Genomic DNA, 20,921 nt, shown 5'->3' on the forward strand with positions numbered 1-20,921 from the left:
TAATACAAACAAAATGCTATTGTCTATATTTTACTACTTTTTAATTTTTTACTACTTCTTTTTGCCTAGTAAAATTATCAGAAATCCAGGGGTTATATAGTCAACATAAAAGCAGAAAATGCCCAGTGTGTCATTTCAGGGAACATCAGAATGAAGACAAGATCTCATAGATCACATCTTCTCTGAGTATTTAGACTATGTCCAATCCAAGTAAAGCAGAGAAAACAGCTTTGCATAAAAATACCATTGAAATATATGTCTTTGTTACATACTATAGAATAGCATGTCTGACTTTTAAAACATAGTAATTGAGAGGTGGGGAGTCTGTATTTGTGAGCATATTACAGAAAAAAAGGTATTGCAGCACCTTTTCTTGCCAGTCAGTTTTCTGATTTCCATTCCTGAGCATAAATTGCTCCTTTAGCCATAAGAATTACGGATTAAACTAAAGCAGCAGTGTGGAAATCTTTAGGATGACTTTTGAAGATTAAGGCAGTATTAGCATTTTGTAGAAGTACAAAGGGAAAATATAAACCCATAACAGTGACCAAAAAAGAAAAAAGGCACCAAGGAGCTTATTTTCCTTGTTTATTTTTTGAATTGAAACTGCTGAATGGATATTAAACTAGAAACGTTGTCCCCACCACCTTCACCAACCTCTTTATGCCGAGGAGCTATTCACTTCAGAGCCTTGGGATTGACTGGCAGATGGGATTGGGGTAGAGGAAGACTGAACAGATGCACAGCCCTAGGGTCCCTGGAGCTCCAGGAAGCAGCTAGAGGCAGCCACAGTGGTCAGTGTGTGTTGGTAGCAAATGGCTGAGGATTGTCTTGTTGGAGAATCCTGAATTCATGAGAGAGCATTTCTGAAGAACCATGTTCTTGACACATTAAATCAAACAACAACAGAATTGCCCATTCAGATGATGCCTATAGGTTTTCCAATAATTGGCATCATATATAACCATTCATGCTGGTAGAGAAAAAGACTAGAAAGAAATAAGCCAAAATATTCACAGTGATCTCTCTGGGGGCAGAATTATGATTGATTTTTTGTATGTTTTATTTTTAAATATATTTTCTCATCTATTTTACAGTGATTTCTACTTAATGTTTTTGCTGAGAAATAGATATTTCTATCCAAAACATATAAAAGTGTTATTTCAAAATTCAGATGATTTTCGTATTTGTCTTTTTAATCCATCAGATATTTATAAACAGGGACAAGAGTGATGATGATAGAGGGTACTTAAAAAATAATTATCAAACTAACATTTAAAGGTGATTGATTTTTTTCTTTGAAGTAATTTATTTTGTAACCAAAGTCAAGGTGGATTAAATTGATGAAAAGTTATGAACAATATTCATTAAAAATATTCCACATGGAAGCCCCGTCATATATTACACACATCACTTAGTCTCCAGATTGTCACTATTTATTGAAAGCCAGTTTCTAGGCCTTCCAGGGTACATTTATTATGAGTACTTTTTAATGCAGAGCAGCTTCCTTCCGGCATACAGGTGGTGGTCTGCTGGTGATACATGAATGTTTAAAACTGCATGTTTTTTTGTCTTACAGAGTTGTCTTGGTTCAACTGGTGCCTTCCCGGGTCGTGTTTGCTCAGTCTCCTCCTCATTCTGTGCTTCAGGGAATCCTATGACAGACTCTATCTTGATGTGGTTGTCTCCGTTTAATAGCACAGACTTGAAGGAGTTTAAAAGGAGGCTGGAAATCAATACTGCACACTGCACATTTGCTCGGAATTGCACATCTAACAGGAAAAGAGGGAGAAGAAAGAAACTTCATTCAGAGGTTTTGTTAGGTTACAGATTATCACATTAATTTAATTACTACTAGGTAATAATGGGAGACTTGAGTGATAACAGGGGATTTTAAAACTCTACAGATGGCATACCTGTGCCTGCTTCTGGGGTTGGAAGTGTGACTTCTTACACATAAAGCACTACCTAAGTAATTCTCTCTCTGTTTTGTGCCAGTGCTAAACTACTGATTACTTGTAATTATGAAAAGAAATAAAGGGTGTCTATCATATGAAGATAACGCCTTCCCTAAGTCACATATCAGAATAGGAAGATAGGCCACTAACTTCTAAAGAAGTTCAAACCCTGTATCCAATTTTAATGATAAAATAGCCAAGAGGTATATCGATGATAGAAATTAGCCACGTGTACACTACATTTTTTCTAATAAAGCCATTTCTTATATGACTCCTTATTTTAATCAGGTCAGAAGCCCTTGGCCATCTTTACTATGGTGATCAGGTGCTTTCCAGTGACTTCTGAGCATAGGCACTGTGTCTCCATCTCAACTTATCCTTGTTTCTGTGAAATACAATTTCATCTACTAGGCCCTTAAATAATTATGTGAGGGTGACTAAATGTTTAATATGATTACATTAAATATTGTATGAAAAAATGTAATTCCATTAGGATCTAGCACTTTGTTACAAGTGAAATGACAAGTCACATGGACATACTGTGTCTTCTGCCTGTATATGGTGGCATGAGATGTAATGTCCAGACCCAACAATTATTTACCAGGGTTAGATTTTATTCAGTGACCCTCGTTTAAAAATAATAATTTATCACATTGAAACTTTCAGCTCTGTCGAATGATTTCTGAATTACATCCTGTGTTTCAGCTTAGGTTGTAAAATACTCCGTTCTCTGTGGAGTCAGCATGTTTGAGAGGGCAGCGTTTTGCCAGTACCTATCTTCTTTCTACAGATGATAGCTTTTTAAGAAATAAGAGTTCCACATTGAGTGGCTGTCAGACACAGATTTCACTGTGACGTAAAATACACTGCAGTGAGAGTATGGTATCACCACTATTCATATTTACATCATTCCCCTCACACAGAAAAACCAACCCTTTTCCCAAAAAGTCGAGAATACTGCTATACCTTTATTATTCTCAGCTTCCTCCAGCCCTTCTTCTTGTTTTTCCTCACTTGAAATTGAACCTTCATTGTCAGCTGAGTATATATACTTTTGTGTTTTCCTGGACAGAGTGCAAGTGGCTCTTATCAGCCAAGGTGGTGAAGGTTCAGGAAAGCTGGGCAGCACTGGGCCCTGCTCCTCTCTGCACCTGTGTGCGCCATGACACACCCACATGCAGATTCCCAAGTCTGTCTCCCCTCCCGCTTAGCAAGTACAAGGCTGTGCATTAACTCACCTCGGTCCTAGAGGAGTATCCTAGTACTGCTTGGCAACTTCTAAGACCCTAACTTGTGAAACTAGGGAAGTAAGAAACCGTTCAAATTTAACATCTGTCTTCAGTCATCTTTAAATCGTCTCTCTTTATAAACACTCTGCTCACTTAGCAGAAGGACTGAAGGAACTAAGGAACTTGCTAAAGAGAAGAAGAAAACAAAAGCTAGGCTTAGTTCCAGTTAATTCTGTTATTCTTCTGAAATAAAAATGAAATAAAAGGAAGGCAGAATTCTCTTTTTTTTTTTTTTTTTTTTTAGACAGGGTCTTGCTCTGTGATGGTGCAATCTCAACTCACTGCAACCTCCATGTCCCAGATGCAGGTGATCCTCCCGCCTCAGCCTCCCAAGTAGCTGGGACTACAGGCACGCACAACCACGCCTAGCTAATTTTTCTGTTTTTAGTAGAGACAGTGTTTCTCCATGTTGCCCAGGCTGGTCTCAAACTCCTAAGTGATCCACCCGCCTCAGCCTCCCAAAGTGCTGGGATTATAGGCGTGAGCCACCACACCAGGCCAAGAAGGTGGATTCCTTGAAGATGATTCAAAGCCAGCCATTAAGGATATCCGTAGACCATGACCCGGATGCTAAATAAGCACCACCCCTTCCTGTTCAGAGGGAAGAGAGAAAGGAGAGGGAAGAATTATAAGGTATTTGGTTTTAGTCTGAACTATTATGTTTGAGGATGTTGTGGTATAACGTTCTGCAATAGTAAGATTTCTTGTGTAGAACATTTTAATTATGGTTAATTGCACTTTTTTTTTTAAGGGACAGGATCTCAGTATGTTGCCCAGGCTGGACTCAAACTCCTGGGCTCAAGTGATCCTCCTACCTCAGCCTTCCAAGTAGCTGGGACTACAGGCATGCACCACCACACCAGGCTTAATTCTTCTTTTAACACAAAGTAGAATAACACTCTAAAAGTATTACCTAAATGACTAATTAGTTCAAAACATCCCAAGTGGTAGTGATTAAAAATTCTTGCATTGTTCAGAATTCTTGTTTTTAGAATACATGAGGTGAGACGAGTCCCTGTACTTTGTTTGTATGTGCTTACCCCTCCAGCAGGTAATTGTTCTAATTATAAACTGCAACTGTTTTAAGTGATCAAAAATTTCATATACCAAACCTGACAGGAAGGGAACCAAAAGGCTTGGGGGTGGGGAGAAGATTACACATCATTTACTTGAATATTGCAAATCATATTTTCTTTTTGTTTTTATTTCTATCATGCATCAAAATAGACCAGCTGCTTTCTTTGCACTTTCTAACCATTATAGAATCCTAATGAAATGTTACAGCTGAAAGAAATCTTAACCCTTCACTAATCCAAACCCTCATTTTAGAATTTATAGAAATGATTCTAGAGAGGTAAAGTACAACTGAGGCTCACAGTTTCTGACTCCTAAACCAGGTGTTTTTTTCCTACCTCACAGAAGCTTAATTTAGACCATTTTGGGTGTGCATGAATACCTTCATGTTAAAAAATGATAGGGCTTTAACAGTAAGCTTCCATTATTGAGTATGGGAAGTACAAGGATTAAATTAAGGTGATTATTTGGTTTATAAGTAAAATTCTCTTTTCTCCATCACTATCCTGAAGATGCTCTGACAGCTCTTAGCCCTTGGGTTGCAATGACATCATGTAAAAAGATTCTGATGAATAATTCAATCCCATAAACTAAGTCAACACCAATATTAATTGGTAAGGACATGCTGTAGTGCAGGTTCCCTGTGGCTTATCAATTAATACTTCACAGTTTATGGGAAGAAGCATTTTTTAATATGATCCCTGGTGGAGGTATAGGAACAAGACAGTTGTATACACAAATGCATTTCACTGGAGGATGGAGCTAATTACGAGAGAATCAAATACAAATGTAATTTTGTATATTTAAATATATATGGCCTGAGGGCCAAGTTTTTTCGTAGATCATGTACTCATGTTTAATTATGGAGAATGTTTACAGCTTGTTTTTATGAAGCCCTTCTAACGAGAGATCTAAGCTAAGGGATTTTAAATTGAAGAGATTAAATCCCCGTCTACTTAACTTTTAATTAGTTTTTTTTTGTTTGTTTATTTTTTGTTGTTTTTTTTTTTTTTACTATTTTACTAAAATCCAGGCATTCATCTTACTGTTTGCATAAGTACAAGCTTCACTTTAGGCTCAAGATTGAATAAAAATGCATAGCAAATTTGCTTTAAATTAATGTTTAAAAAATCACATTGCACATTTGTCCCTGAAATAAGTACAGAAATTACTATCATTTTGCCATATTAAGGCAAGTACTAAAGCTGTGATATGAAGAAAATGTCATATTAAAAAAGAAATGCAGGAAACTATGAGAACATTTTATCAAACCTATTTTATGAATATCGGAGAAAAATGCAATTCCACTTTGATTTGGAATTATATTCATGCAGAAGGGACAAGATAGTTTATTTCTTTACTATCAGACAGTGTGCTGGTCTGTTAGGAAATGTGAGCGATACTCAGAGGGAATGTTTCTGGGTGTCAGAAAGTCAGTTCAAGAAAGTGGAACAGGACTTTACAGTGGGCTTTGGGGTACTTTGTGCTCAGTAGAGGTGGGGTGGCTTGCTCACTCAGCAGACATCTTGGCTCTCGAGCTCATTTCCTCACGTGTCCTGGTTCAGATGGAACCTCAAACTTAGGAGAGGATTCCAGGAACTAATACAGAGGCCCGTAGGGGTCCCTTGGAGGGTGTCATCTCTGGCCAGGGGGATGGGAGTGATACAGGCAGTTACATGGCTCTCAGTCTCTCTGATTTACATTTGTTTGTGGTCAGGATTTAGATCACTTTATGATTTTCTGAGGCTCTGACTCGTCAGATACCTTTCTCAACCCTTGGATGAATCTGACCTCAGCTCTGTCCCTGAGACCTTCCACTTTCTCGAACTGACTTTCTGACACAGGCTTCTTCACCCTCAACCCCTCTCCAGGATCCCCAGCAGAAATCCATTCTCATTCCCAAATAGGAAATAAGGCCATACGCTCAGTCTTTCCTCTCCTGAACGAGACGCTAGCAAGCTCAGAACATGAGTAAGCCCAGGTGCTCCAGAAAGATTTAACAGGTCTTCTCACAGCTAAGCCTTAGAAGTTCGAGTATTTCCTTGATATGGGAATTTCAAAGGTCTCTAACAAGTTTCTATAGTTATTACTTGTTGCATTTTTAGAATATGGGCTAATTGCTTTATGTGGTCTTTTGGTTGTGCTCTAGAATCTGATATGCCTCAAACAGTAGCTTTCCATCTTAGCCCACTCTCAAAAAGAGAGAACAAAAAGCTACCCAGCCCCAGCTGTTCTGTTCATTCAACAAGGGAGAATTAAACTTTTTTTTAACCTAGCTAAAAAATGAAAGCATAGAATTGATTTCAGTAGCTTTGATGAAATGATCAAAACACATCAAGCTATTTTAACTCTAAACGTGCTTGCTGGACATAGTACATTGTAAGGCTTGGGACTCCAAAGGGGATACCAGAACATCAACCCAAACATCACAGAACTCTTCGCATTCCCTACTTTATAAATTCTTCTGATTTATAAAGGCAGCTTCTGCAACCTTGAACAAAATGGCAAGGATAACTTGGAGAAACTGTCAGTTTACCTTAATGTTAGAAAATGATACTTCTTTTAAAGCACTATTTAATTTAGACTTCATCTAATTCAAATTGGCTTTCCTATTTACCCAGAAGGATCATAGAATCAAAGAAATGATCTAATTCAGCCACCTCATTTTACAAATCAGTAGAGAACCTTTTAGGTTAAATGACACAGCCAGGTTTTAGCAGATCACTTGGCTCCTAGACCAGCATTCTATCCCTAAATGATCAATGTGTTAGCCATAAGTAATTCTTTTAAGTAATTTTTTTCATTTCTTTTAGAGTTTTGAAAATTACATGAGAAATACATGAGTGTATAACTATTATAAAATAGTACAGGAATAGAAAGTAAAGTCTACCTCCATACAAACATGCTGTTTAATCCATTCTCTCCAGAGGGTATCATCATTCATTCTTTCAGAAGAAACTTGTGTATGCATTTACATATCTATGTATAAAAACTCGGGGGGCATTTAAAATCGAGTCACCTAGGGATCTCTTTCTTGGACCATATTGGTATAAACTTTATGGGCAGAAGCAGAAGTTTCTGAGATCCTTATTTCTCTCCCAGATGAATCTGTCAGATGTAGCATATTGTGGTTAATATAGATGTTTCACAGACCTGCTTATGTACCATCAAGCTTTATCATATTCTAAAGTTCAAAAATGAGTTCCAATATGCACTGTTGTGTTTTCTTACTGGAAGTACAATTTCTGTTCTTAACACCATCAACTAAGCTCCCTGTACTGTGAGAAAAGAAAGTGAGTAACCGACCTATGAAATCCATATAGATTTCCTCCACAGGACTTTCTTGGGTTCCCTGTCTCTGCAGAGGCACACAATATTATAGAAAACAGAAGCCAAAAGAATAATCTCATGCAATTTTTTTTTTTTTTTAGACAGGGTCTCACTTTATCATTCAGGCTTGAGTGCCCTGGTGTGATCTCAGCCCACTGCAGCCTCAATCTTCCAGGCTCAAGCAAGCCTCCAGCCTCAGCCCCCCAAGTAGCTGGGACTACAGGTGTATACCACCATGCCAGCTAATTTTTTATATTTTTTGTAGAGATGGGGTTTCACCATGTTGCCCAGCCTGGCTTGTGCAATTTCGTTTTTTGAAAAAATAGCTAATGGAGATTCTGATAATTCTTATTGTTTCCTGGTCAACTTCTGTGTCTTTCCTAACTTTCAAGCTGTCAGTAGAAATGATGAACTGTAGCAGGCCAGAAGCTCAGCTTCATTTGGTCACTTTTTCCTTTCCTGTCTTCTTGCCCATCCAGCTTTCCCCTTTCTGATGGTGTCTTCTTATTTCTGACAATGCTTGGGAGCGAGCTGTGTGACACCCAGATTTTATGAGTTGCCAGCGGTGGAGAGGAGAGAGCCGGGCATGCAGATTCTTCATGGACCCTACTAGAGAGGACAGAGAAAAAGAGCACTGGTGTAGGAGCCCACGGGTCTGGCTCTTAACCCTGGCCTGGTGACTTCAGCTATTTGACCTTGAGCAAGTCACTTCATTTCTCCTTTAGCAACATCTCTAAAATGAGGGAGTGAACAAAAATGTTCCCTTAGATTTCTTCTAATTCAGACATACCAGTTGATTCTTGTTTAAATATGAACATGACCAAAGCATGTGCAGTCTGTAAAGCTGGAGAGGTGCCCAGCACCTTCGTGTTTCCATTTGTGCGGTAGCCCCCCTCATGTGAGCCCTGTACGTGAACATATGAAATCTTATGCTGCATCCACATTCAATAAGAAGAAATTGCTTTTTCAGTGTCTGTGGGAGGAGATAAGCTGCAGGTGCTGTTTATTTTCCCAAAGGACTTTATATATGAAACACAGGGTTTATTAAATTTATCAAATGCAATAAGAGAAAAATCTGTCATCTGATGTTGAGATAGCATACTGGGAGCCAGGTCGGGGTACTGCATTTGCTCACCAGAATCAGATCAAACGAGATACGAGTCCTTTGGTTTGGTTGGATTCATCATGAGGCAGCATGGGTTTGCACTTGTAGAAATCAAAACTGTTGGGTCAGATAGTAAAGCCAATCCTTGAACTTACATCTTTAGTTAAGGCATCAAAGAATTGTAAGTTGCTTTGCAATGATGCCATCTCCACATGGTCAGATTCTTCCAGTAAACTGTGCAGATATTTTACAGAATAAGAGCTAAGTTTCAGCATGTCAAGGAATGATCTGTACTCAAGTGTTAGTAAACAAGGGTTTGTTTGTTTGTTTGTTTGTTTGTTTGTTTGTTTTGAGACAGTCTCTGTCATCCAGGCTGGAGTGCAGTGGCATGATCATAGCTCACTGTATCCTCAGACTACTGGGCTCAAGTGATCTTCCTGCCTCAGCCTCCTGCGTAGCTAAGACTACAAGCTCATGCCACCACCCCTGGCTAATTTTTTTTTTTTTGTGGAGAAGGGGTCTCACTATATTCCCCCAAGCTGGTCTTGAACTCCTGGACTTAAGCAATCCTCCCACCTCAGCTTCCCGAAGAGTTGGGATTAAAGGCGTGAGCCCCCATGTCCGGCCAACAAGACTTCCTCGTGACTATAATGTGAGCATAATATTAATAGCTCTGAGAGAGAGAAGTGAACCAGAAGACCAACCTCAGTGTCAGGAAGTCTGGGCGTCTGTCTTCTGCATGGCTGAAGACATGGGGCTTTGGGCAAGTCATCTGTTCTCTTTGAACTTTGGCTTCCTCACTTCTGAAATAGGAGGGTCAGAGAAGATGTTTCTTTTTGCTGAAAAGTTTTACAGTTCTCTGATCTATACCCCTTGGTCACACACAACCAAAAAGTAGAAAACATGAGTGCAATACTTTTCCACCAGTACTCCCAGTTTATACATTATCTTCTCAAACCAATAAGGAACTTCTACAAGGCCCTGTTAGTGATGTGTTACAGGTGCCAGCATTAGGGAAACTTTCAGACTGTTATATCTATTCGTTCCTTCATCCATGTATACTTCTATTCATTCTGTATGCAGAGTAATTTATATATGTACAATTACATGGCAGTGAAAGATAATCAGAAAAATGAAGATTTTTTTTTTTTTTGAGACAGAGTCTTGCTCTGTTGCCCAGGCTGGAGTGCAGTGGTGTGATCTTGGCTCACTGCAACCTCCGCCTCCCGGGTTCAAGGGATTCTCATGCCTCATCCTCCCGAGTAGCTGGGACTACAGACATGCGCCACCATACCCAGCTAATTTTTGTATTTTTAGTAGAGATGGGGTTTTGCCATGTTGGCCAGGCCATTCTCGACCTCCTGGCCTCAAGCGATCCTCCTGCCTTGGCTTCCCAAAGTACCGGGATTCCAGGCATGAGCCACCATGCCCAGCCAGAAGGTTTTTTTAAAAAAACAAAGACACTCCTGAACTAACAATTACAAAGAGCTAGTGACAATTTCCCAAATAATTATGCATAACAGGAGCCCATATATTGTTCTCAAATCATAAACCATAACTGATTTTGAGGAAAAGACATTCTGTCCCACTGATATTCTTTTCATGAGTAAGATCTGGATCTGTCTGGAGGCACAAAATTGATTTTTGCATGAGGAATCCCAACCCTACCATCATTCCATGGCTGAGGAATTGGTTATTACTCCTATGGGAAATTGGCAATGTTGTTGGTACCCCAGCTTTCTCTTAAGACAAAATTTAACAAATGCATACATGCTAAGATGCATATACTCATAAGGCTTTGTGGGTCTCCTTTCTAAGGGGAATTTGAATACTAACAAGAACAAAGACTAAATACCAAAAGGGAGCTTTCTAATGGTAGAATTTGGGATATCAGGTAGCCACATAGAGCAGGGCTACTTTGGGGGCTGGAGACTGCAGAAACCCTTCAGGTTTATACGTGTGAGTAAACCTAATCACACTTGATGTATTGCTAGTGAAGTCCCAGCCCCCTGAGCCTTTGCAGAAATCCAAAGAATGCTAAAAAGGGCAGGTTTTAGTTCCTGCCAATTATTTCATTTAACTACAAATGCCCCCAGTTCCGAATTTACTTCCCTCCCCACCAGAAATATGTCATTTTGGAGGCTTGTGAAAATTAAGCATTAAGAAAATCCCGCCTCCATCCTAATACACTGCATCCACAAGTCCCAAACAAAATCACTTCCTTGGCTTACACACATAACTACCTGTTTCTGTTTAGGTCTGTGACTCAGAAAGTGCCTGGAAGAAGTCATGAGAGGGAGTCGATCCCATCTTACCTGCCATAGGAAGAATAGGGCCTGCTCAGTAGAGTTCAGTGTGTGTGTTGAAGGTGGTGGTTCTTAGTCCTTCCCTGAATTCACTAATTCGCATTGCACTCACTCTTCCTGATCAATGAGTTATTGCTGAGAAATCATTATAGTAAGTAATACAGGTGTCCCCAGTAAAGCCATCCCTCTCCTCCAAACCTCCGCTGTCCCTTGGGTTTTGGCTCCAGGATCCTTGCCCCATGTCCCAAAGAATCCCTACCGTGGGCCTCCCTCCTCCTCTTTTGTCAATTGCACTTGACCTTTTCAGGAAAAAGAAATCAATTGATACCTTAGTCCTAATGTTTGACCCTTTTCTATCTCAGAATAGAGAAGTCCCCATATTTGTTCTTTTTTTACTCAAGTTTAATATAGACCACCTAGGCACAGAAGCTCCGTGCTATATTCTGTTGCCTATAATTGTCCTTCCATCTAATTGGGAAAAGGTTACTCTATTGAACCATCTGCTGATTCCCTTACCTTTTCACTCTTTTGTCAGTATTCCTTTACCAGTAAATTCTTGGTTATCTAGGTCCTGAAGTTTCATTCATGTTTTTTTTAAAAGCTTTAATTTTTCTTAGGAAAACTGTTTCTCTCATCTTAAAGCAGACTATGATCTTTTCTACTTTGTTATACAATCTGAACATAATGAACACTCTAAAGTCAGGCATGGATTTTATCATAAAAGCAGATCGTATTAAGATTTTTTTAAAAAAGAACCAGGATTGAGGAATCTGTAGCTAATAATTTAATAATTCACCAGCATGTTTTGGGCTCCCACTTCATGCTGGCCACTGGGCTAGGCACTGAGGGTGCAGAAGCAAACAAATCAGCCTCCTGGCCCTCAGATTTGCATTCCAGTGAGTCCATTCATAAAACCTAACTCAAAGCCAGCAACACCCCCAAAAGGGCTGTTGGAAGCTTTGTAGCTCATCTGTACAGCTGTCTTGGTTTCTGTACGGGATCTTACTTTCTTGGGAAAATATGTTCTAAATCCTGTTTCCTTTGGCCATTAAAAATCCATGCTGTCCCTAATCAATATATAGTTATGTGTGACCTTCTTAGAATAAAAAAAATGCTGCTAAACAGCCTTTGAAGGGAAAGGCAGAGAAATCTGTTTTGATGGCTTGAAAATAAGTGAAAAGGTTTTTAGGGAAAGCTAACAAGCTTTCAAAGATTTCAGATCTGCCAGCATTCATTCATTAAGGCATGGGATTAGGCCAAAAGAGCCTCCTACCAAGGGAGAGACAGGAACCATGTAAGGAGATCTGTGAGACCGCTGTGGAAGAGTATTGAAATAGAAGCCAGACCTGTAGACGTATTTGTTAATATGTGTGCCAAGCCAAAGTACAGGAGGAGGCTTGGAGGCATGGAGTTGTGGTGGAAGCAGGTTCTGGAAAGCAGAACTCTGAAGCTGGCTCATTCTCACCAAGTCATCTGGCCCAGCCTCCCGCCTCCAAGCACATCCTGCCTGCAGAGGGTCTGGCTAGCTGCCTTTTCAGCTCTCGAGGGATAGAGATTCTACAACCTCCCTCTGTCATCAGTTCCAGAGCCACTCCCCTTTGCACTAGAAGTTCTTGCTTTCAAAGAATGAGGGTGTGAGGGAGGGAGGGGTCAAGAAACAGAGTGACAGGGGAAACAGGCAGAACAAGTCAGGGCAAAGGACCCCAGCATGAAGAGTTGTGGAGGTGGAGGTGGGGAAGCAGCCTCACATCTCACACTTCCTTCCTTCTCTTAAATGTGAGCAGCTGACTCCAAGCCTTGTGGAAACTCTAGAAGGTAGAACCAGCCATCTGGGGAAGCTGGCCTTACAGATGCCCCGTCTGGCATAGTGGAGGTTCCTGTGCTCTGAGAACGCAGTGTGAATCTAGACATCCACTGCAGCCTGGGAAGAGCTGTGTTTTCTTCAAAAGTCTTTAACTTTCACAGTCACCCCTCTAAAGAAATGTTCTCTGATTGAAGGCATGCTTCTATTCCTACTTTATTGTGTTTCATGCATTCTGCCAGAGTAATTACTTTTCATACCAATTCTTGGATGCAGAGAAATCTCTGGTAGTCTAAGGGGATTTCGATCCAAGTAAAGCTACTATCTCCTATTCCATCCAGACTTTTCCGTCTGCCTCCATTCTCTCAGTCACATACCTAGAAGCAAGCCAGAAAGCCTGTCCAACCAAAATCACTCTCCAAAGCCCAAGCACTTTATTGTTCTCCCTGTCTGTTCTCGAGCCAAGGTGTATTTGGCCTCATTTTATGCCGTTAGTTGTCTGGCTTTCATGGCTCTGCACCACATTACAGTCAGAGCAGGAAGGCCAGCAGTGGAGATAGAATTATGGCAGAAACCCAGAGTAGAGGCCTCTGCTGGTGAGGGAGCCTGCAGCACTCTCCACACTGGTGGGTCCTAGCATGCCCAACAGACCCCCATCCCTTCCCATCAGCCTTGGGCCTTGAGTCTCATTCCAACTCATCCCCTCCCCTTTCCCTTCTTTCCAGTCCCAGGCGACACTTGATGCCTCTGACTCCTTTGAAGAGGGCATCAAGAAGTGAAAGAACAAAGTCCTTTTCTGTTCGGGATCTGGGTCCATCCTGGGAGAAGTTTTTGGCAGAAATGGCTGCAGTGGAACCCTCTGACTGCCAGGGTGAAATAGTGCTCCAGCAGGCTGTGGCAGACTCGCTGCCAGAATGGGTCAGGACTGGCCCAGAGGACAGGGTCATCTCTTGAGAGTCCTCCCAGCTCCAGGGCCTGATTTTAAAGCAGTAACACGAGGATATAGGTTATATACAGGCTCCTGGAAGGCAGGTGCCGCAGCTCCTGTGACACCCCATATGCCTGAGCAAGCTTCTCCAGCACAAGAGATGATGCAAGTATGAATGGGTGCGGGGGGAGCTTAAAACCTGCCAACACTGAGACTTGATGCCAGGGGCCGTGCACCCGCTCTGCCACCTGCTAGGTCTGTGCAATGGTCAGAGCAGAGGTGTGTGATGAGTTCAGCTCCCAAGCACATCCACACTTAGGAAGTGTTCTGTGTGTTTTTAAATAATCCTTACCATGTAAAGATTGTATTACATTTGTATACAAAATTTTTTTGCATTTTACTTTTGTAATATTTGGGGTTTTATAGATTTTTATTTTATGGCCAAGTATACTTTTGTAAGGAAATGTTGAAGTCTTGAGTATTTTTATTCTTTTAAAAAACTATAGTTAGTGTCAACTGTGAGCACTGATAAATATTATTCATGTGTGGTTTTCCTTCTTTTTAATCCAGACTTTTTAAGAAACTGTTTTGGCATAGAGCTTTACTTAAAATGCTGCTTCATTTTACACATTGTGAATACTGAAGATTCTAAAAAATAAAGATGCATTTAAAATCTCTGTGCTGTTCCATTGTAGAAATGGTAATGTGCATTGCTTTGCCAAAGTGGTAATTAAATGTTTAATGGTTTAGAACTCCTAGTTCACAACAGGGCTTCTCGTCATCACTTGTAGCGTGCGAGCTTCCAAATAAGCCGCTATTTCTTTGGAAAACGCACGCACTTAGGCATGGCGATCTCCTGTTCCGTTAGGAAATACGGTTATGTTGACATTATGGTTACTGTGCTTGTGGTTTTGCAATAAACATGTATTGAAAGCACTTGTGATAACGTGGTCCGCATTTTGTTTTTAATCAAACTCCAAATGGCAGTAGAAGTGGAGCCAAAGCTTCCTGAGCGTTCGGGCAGCAAGATGTGGTGAGAAAAAAAATACGAGCAAGGAAGCAGAGGCGGCTGGGCCAAATCCTTCTCCTCCGCAGCAAGCCCGGAGACGGGGATTCCGTTGTTGCTTTTGGAAATCCCCTGTCCTCATTCATTTAAAAAACATAAAATCAAGGAGGGGGATAATTACATTTACCTTTGCCTGGATTTTATGGTGTTGGAATAGAGTGAGGAGCACAAAGCTCCTGGCACATTTTGATTGCCTCATACATGTTCCTGGCCTTCTTCCCTCCCTTCCCTCTTGAGTCTTCAGCGTCTATTCAATGAATGCTGGTTGGGTGAACACACAGTGTACCTATGTTAATGCCATATAGGAAACAGAATTCTTACCCTGATTTTAAAAAATAATTTTTCCATTATAAAATAATACACAGGGCCAGGCACATGCCTGTAATCGCAACACTTTGGGAGGCAGAGGCAAGAGGATAGCTTGAGCCCAGGAGTTCAAGGCTGTAGTGAGCAGTGACCCTGCTACTGTACTCCAGCCTAGGTGACAGAGTGAGACACTGTTTAAAACAAAAAACAGCTATTAAAGACATTTTTAAATACAGGAAAGTGTAATGCTTTCTTCTTGCTGTAAATGTCTTTTAATATAGTACAGATTGTACTGTGTTTTTGTTTTATATTCTTAACATTATATCCTGAACATTTTCCCATAACAAGGAAACATAATTTAAAATTTCATTTTATTGTGGGACATTAGGTTGTTCCTAAGGAGATCGATTCTGGGGAATACCCATTGTATATTTATCCTAGTTTCTGATGATTTTGTTAGAAAAGATACCCAGAAAGCACATTACTTTGTTCAGATATGAAGACTTTAGCTCCCGATATGTGTCCCCAGGTTAGTTCTTTAGCCAGCCCCATAGGGTCTACTAGCAAATGAATGCATTTCAGGATTCTGCTCAGGTGAGAAGGGTGACAGGAGAGTGAGTCACACTGACCTCTTCCCCTTCCTGTTCTTTACTTACAAACCACATGCCCTCGGCATGAATGGGCCCTATTTCACCTCTTTAGTTCTTTCTTATATAAAACACTGGACCTGATAGCGAGGTGCAGTGGCTCACGCCTGTAATCCCAACATGTTGCGAGGTCAAGACGGGAGGATCGCTTGAGGTCAGGACTTAAAGACCAGCCTGGTCTCTACCAAAATAAAAACTTAAAAAACACACACACGACTTGATGATCTTTAAGACCATTCAATTCTTAATTCTAGCAAAAGACAGAAAGGAGACGATGTAGGAAGGGCTGGAGGGAGGGAGGCAAATTCTCATTTGGATATAAATGGAGATGGGGAGGCCCTATAAGGGATACTTTCGTTTTTCACTAGTGGTGTCTTAGAGAGTTGTTTCATGCATAATTTATTGGATGGGTATCATTTGTTCCCTAAAGGATGCTAGGTTATATTTTTGAATTTTGTCAACAAAGCAATTTTTATGACGCTGAAGATCATATTTTTCACATTTACTTTGACATATCCATGACTCAGATTGCGGAAACAGGCCTGAACCCCCAGTGCTTAGCTCAGTAACAGTGGTGATAATTTTGGGTGCTTGCTCTATGCCTGATACTGTTCTAAGCACTTTCCATGCCTCAGCCTCACAGCAAACCCGGAGTAGGTTCTATTATTAGCTCCATTTTGCATCAGAGGAGAAAACTGCCCCAGGTCAAATAGCTGGTGTGTGGGGTGGAGCTGGGTTTGAGCCCAGGCCATGTGGCTGCTGCAGAGCCCCGGGCTCTAACCAGGAAACAGTAGGTGCTGGGTAGCTCTTTATCCAAATGTGGAGGGAAGGGGGTTTTCCGAGGGCCATGGATTTGTACAGGCTGCCCTTTGTGCTACACGAAGTCCTTTAATCAATTTACTCTTCTCAGAACCCCTGCGAAGTAGGTGTCACCACCCCCATGTCACGAAGCACACAGCTGCTCAGTAAATAGTGGGGCTGGAGTTCGGAAGTCCACGGTCATCCCTCAGCATCAGGGGTCCTTGGATCAGGGCAAGGGGCACAAGAGGCTCACAAGCACGAGAGACTGAAGGAAAGCAAGAACTGCCTTTCCTAAAACTGATCTAAGACAGCGCCTGCTGACAGGAGGTCACGGCTGCGTTCCGCTTCCCGCTTCCCCTTTCACCTTCTCCCTGTTCCCACTTCACAAGCAACAGACACATCTCTCACACCTAGCAGCACTGCTGCGGAGGTCCTGGATGTAAAAAATAAAAATAAAAAAACTAATAGTAAAATTAAAACCTCCTCACTGCCAGAAAAAAGTGAGAGAAGACGATTAAGAATGTGCGTCCACGGTACCTCTTACGACAGTTGTCATGATGAGTCCAGGGTAGCGCTTTGTATCTGTCCCTTTTCTGTATGTATTTCTGTCCCAGACAATGTGGCATTAGAGATGGGGTGCTTTGACTCGGGATTTTCAGGATTCAGATGGATTATAGAGTGGAGGAGCAGAAAGAATGGCAATTGTTGTTTAATAATCTTACTTCTCCTGTTTCCCAACTACTGTGAAAGATCGCCAAACCGCTGAAGGCAAGTTCTGAGAAAAGAAGGCAAGGAGGGCATCAGTGAGCAACCATGAGGGCAGCAGGACCTTGTTTCTTCCACGTGACACTCGGGTCAAGGCTGCACACCTTATCTAACTATATTCCGGGTTGGAATAAAGCGTGCTGCTTTTGAGTTCATCCTCTCTGCCTCTTCACCATTCTCAGTAGTAAGGAGGAGCTTCGACAGTACTTCCTTCTCTGGTGCCTTGGTCTGTGTCCCAGGGGCATCCTTGAGAGTATTGCAAAGAGGCGAAGGTAGGAAGTTCCCTATTCCTTACTGTACAGATGAACAGTACACCTTCGAGTAAAAGGAACATTGTAAGAGGTAAGTTTGTACTTTACATTTTCTTGGACATTTATTCATACTTTTCTAACCACTTAATGAAGGTACAGTTGACATACAGTTAGCCTCACATATTTGAAGTGTAAAATAAAAGTTTTGACAGGTGCACACCCATGAATCCATCACTACCATCAAGATAGTGAACACATCTACCCCCTTTAATATCCTTCCTTCCCTACACCCCTCCTGTCTCCATACCCCCTCCCCAGGCAGTCATGATTTGCTCTCAGTCACTATAGATTCATTTTTATTTTCTAGAATTGTATATAAATGGAATCATACAGTATGTCCTGTTGTTCTAATTATTTTTGTCTGGCTTCTTTCACTCAGCATAATTATTTAGAGATTTATTCATGGTGCTGCATGTATCAATAGTTTGTTCCTTTTTATTGCTGAGTTAGATTCCACTGTGTGGCTATATCACAATGTGTGTATCCATTTATGTGCTGATGGATATTTGCATCCTGTGCAGTTTTTGGCTCTTATCAATAAAACTGCTATGAGCCTTTGTGTACAAGTCTTTGTGTGGACATATGTTTTCCTTCCTCTTGGGGAAAAACCTAGGAATGGAATGGCTGATCATATAGTAAGCATATGCTGTTAAATACAGATTATAGCAACCCGTTGTTTTGGACTAAGCTCCTGCACCAAGCCCCAATGGACCACTCTAAAAGTAAAAATGGAGTCACTCATGCTAAAGTTCCATATCACCAAACGGAAAATAAGTTATTATCTGACCTTCTAAGAAATCAGAAGAGAGAACGGCCAATTCCCCAGACAGGCCAGTTTCAGTCTTTAATGGGCATGACAATGAAGTTCTCCATGTTTTCATCCTTATGACAAAAAGTCACCTGAAGTCACCTGACGGGAACCAGTTATCTTTCCCCTGTTTTGTCTCCCTGTCCCCCGTCACATGGAAAGTAACTTTGAAATGACCTCTACTCTTTTCTCTTAGTTTTTGCTTTCTTCAGCCCTTCTCTGTCTATAAAGCCAGCCTCTTCTGTTCAGCTCATTGGAATACTTACTCTATTTTATGGAATGAAGTGTTGCTCAATTCTAGAATGGCAATAAAATAGATAAATAAATAAAATAAATAAATAATTAAAATAAAACAAATAAATAAATAAAACAGATAAAGTTCTTTAAGCTAAATTTGTTATAATTTTTGTCTTTTGAAATGCTTGACTTCCAAACTGTTTTCCAAAGTGGTTTCATTTCTCATTCTCACCAGCAGTGTAGAAGAATTCCAGTTGTCCCATATCCTTACTATGCCTTGTATGATTAGCCTTTTTATTTTTTATTTTCATTTTTTATTTTTATTTTTTGAGACAGACTCTTCCTCTTGTCACTCAGGCTGGAGTGCAGTGGCACAATCTCAGCTCACTGCAACCTCTGCCTCCAGGGTTCAAGTGATTCTACCACCTCAGCCTCCTGAGTAGCTAGGACTACAGGTGCGTGCCACCACACCCGGCTAATTTTTGTATTTTCAGGAGAGACAAGGTTTCACTATGTTGCCCAGGCTGGTCTCGAACTCTTGACCAGTATCCACTCGCCTCAGCCTCCCAAAGTGGGATTACAGGTGTGAGCCACCGCACTCAGCCTGATCAGCCTTTTTAATTTTACCCATTGTAATAATATGCTGTGGTATCTCATTGTTTTAATTTGCATTTTCCTAATGACTAAGGATGTTGATCGTCTTTCCACTTGTTTATTTGCCACCCCTAAATCAGCTCTGGTGGAGGGCCTCTTCAAACCTTTTCCCCATTTTTTTACTGGATTTTTTTTTCTCACTGGATTTTTGTTTCTTGGTTTGGTTTTTGAGACAGGGTTGTGTCCAGGCTTGTCTTGAACTCCTGAGTTCAAGCAGTCCCCCCACCTCAGCCTGCTGAGTGCCTGGGATTACAGGTGTGTGCCACCATGCCTGAGTCTCATTGGGCTTTGATCATTTTTTATATGTTCTGGATTTGCAAGTGTTTTCTCCTAGCCTGTGACTTATCTCTTCATTCTTTTAACAATGTCTTTCTTACTTTTGATGAAGTCCAATAAATCAATATTTTCTTTTATGGATTGTTGTGCCTTTGATGTCACATCAATCCTTGCCTAACCCAAGCTCATAAAGATTTTCTCGTATTTTTCTTTTAAAAGTTTTACCATTTTTATTAAATTCTGCCAAAAGATTATCAAATACTATAAAATCCATATTCATCTTTTACTTGGGCACAAGTCTTCTCATCATTGCCAACTTGTCTATTTTTAAAAATTTCTGCCATAGATTTCAATGTCCACAATCTAAAAGATTTCGTCTGTAAATAATTCATTTAACAACAATGATTTTTCAATTTCTGAACTTACTGGCCTTCTGAGATGTCGCACACTCTCTCTTGTGCACACATTGTCTTTCTCTCCTGTTAATTTTTCTCATTGTGGTAATAAGTGACGTTTATTCTAAACTTCTGTTCTCTAAAATTTTACTTTGTATTTAATAATTGTCAAAGTTCAAATATCTTTATAATGTTTGATATCAATAATAATCATGGATATCTTAATCCCAAATACATTTTTAAACTTAGATCTTGTAAGATATTTTTAAAATTAAAATTATAATTCATATACATATTTTCATTGCAGAGAAGTATGATAGGTGAACAATGAAAGACTTTCAGGCTTAAAAATGTATTACATTAAAATAAAATTCTGTGGGGGAAGTAGAAGGATACTCCGAGGAGTAAAAGGAACAAAGCAAATTTTCCAATTGTTCAAGAATTCTTTCTGTATTTTTTTAAAACGCTGTACTTTTTAGATTCTCTTGACTACATTTTAAAAGAACAGTTATATTTTTAAAATGTCACTATTTACAATATGCCAGAAATTACATCTTTTGCAGATCTTTACGATGAGAAATTCTAGATGTCAACATAAAAATTGTGAGGGTGTAACTAATGTTTTGGAAATCTTTCAGAAAGTATGTGGTAAAAAAATAATAATAACAATAATAGTCTTCTACCCCACAGTACTTCACAGAAACGAACAAGCAGGAACATGTGTGGTGCTGGCTGAGAGCTGGATTCACTCCTCTGAGTGGGGAGATAAGATGTCTGGGAACTGGATTTACCTCAGCACATAGACCGTTTATTTCTGGATGTGGCCCAGGAAAGCAAACACAAATGTGTCAAACTCCTCTTTTC

General features: G+C 40.3%; 1 protein-coding gene across 2 annotated transcripts in view; it reads left to right on the top strand.

Moving 5' to 3' along the window:
• SLC49A4 (solute carrier family 49 member 4) overlaps positions 1-14,727 on the top strand; it is a 96,779-nt gene extending 82,052 nt beyond the window's left edge. The window contains exons 9-10 of one of the 2 annotated variants that reach the window (XR_010111457.1): positions 1,580-3,880; positions 8,131-14,727. Coding sequence is in view for 1 of the 2 variants with exons in the window: in XM_034957189.3 (XP_034813080.1) it covers positions 1,580-1,695 (116 nt within the window). In the remaining variant the exon portion in view is untranslated. Of the gene's footprint in view, positions 1-1,579 lie in introns of both variants that reach the window. The other variant, XM_034957189.3, reaches the window with a different exon arrangement.
• Positions 14,728-20,921: the final 6,194 nt, after the last annotated feature.

The sequence above is a fragment of the Pan paniscus genome, chromosome 2, assembly GCF_029289425.2.
Source record: "Pan paniscus chromosome 2, NHGRI_mPanPan1-v2.0_pri, whole genome shotgun sequence".
Lineage (NCBI taxonomy): Eukaryota > Metazoa > Chordata > Mammalia > Primates > Hominidae > Pan > Pan paniscus.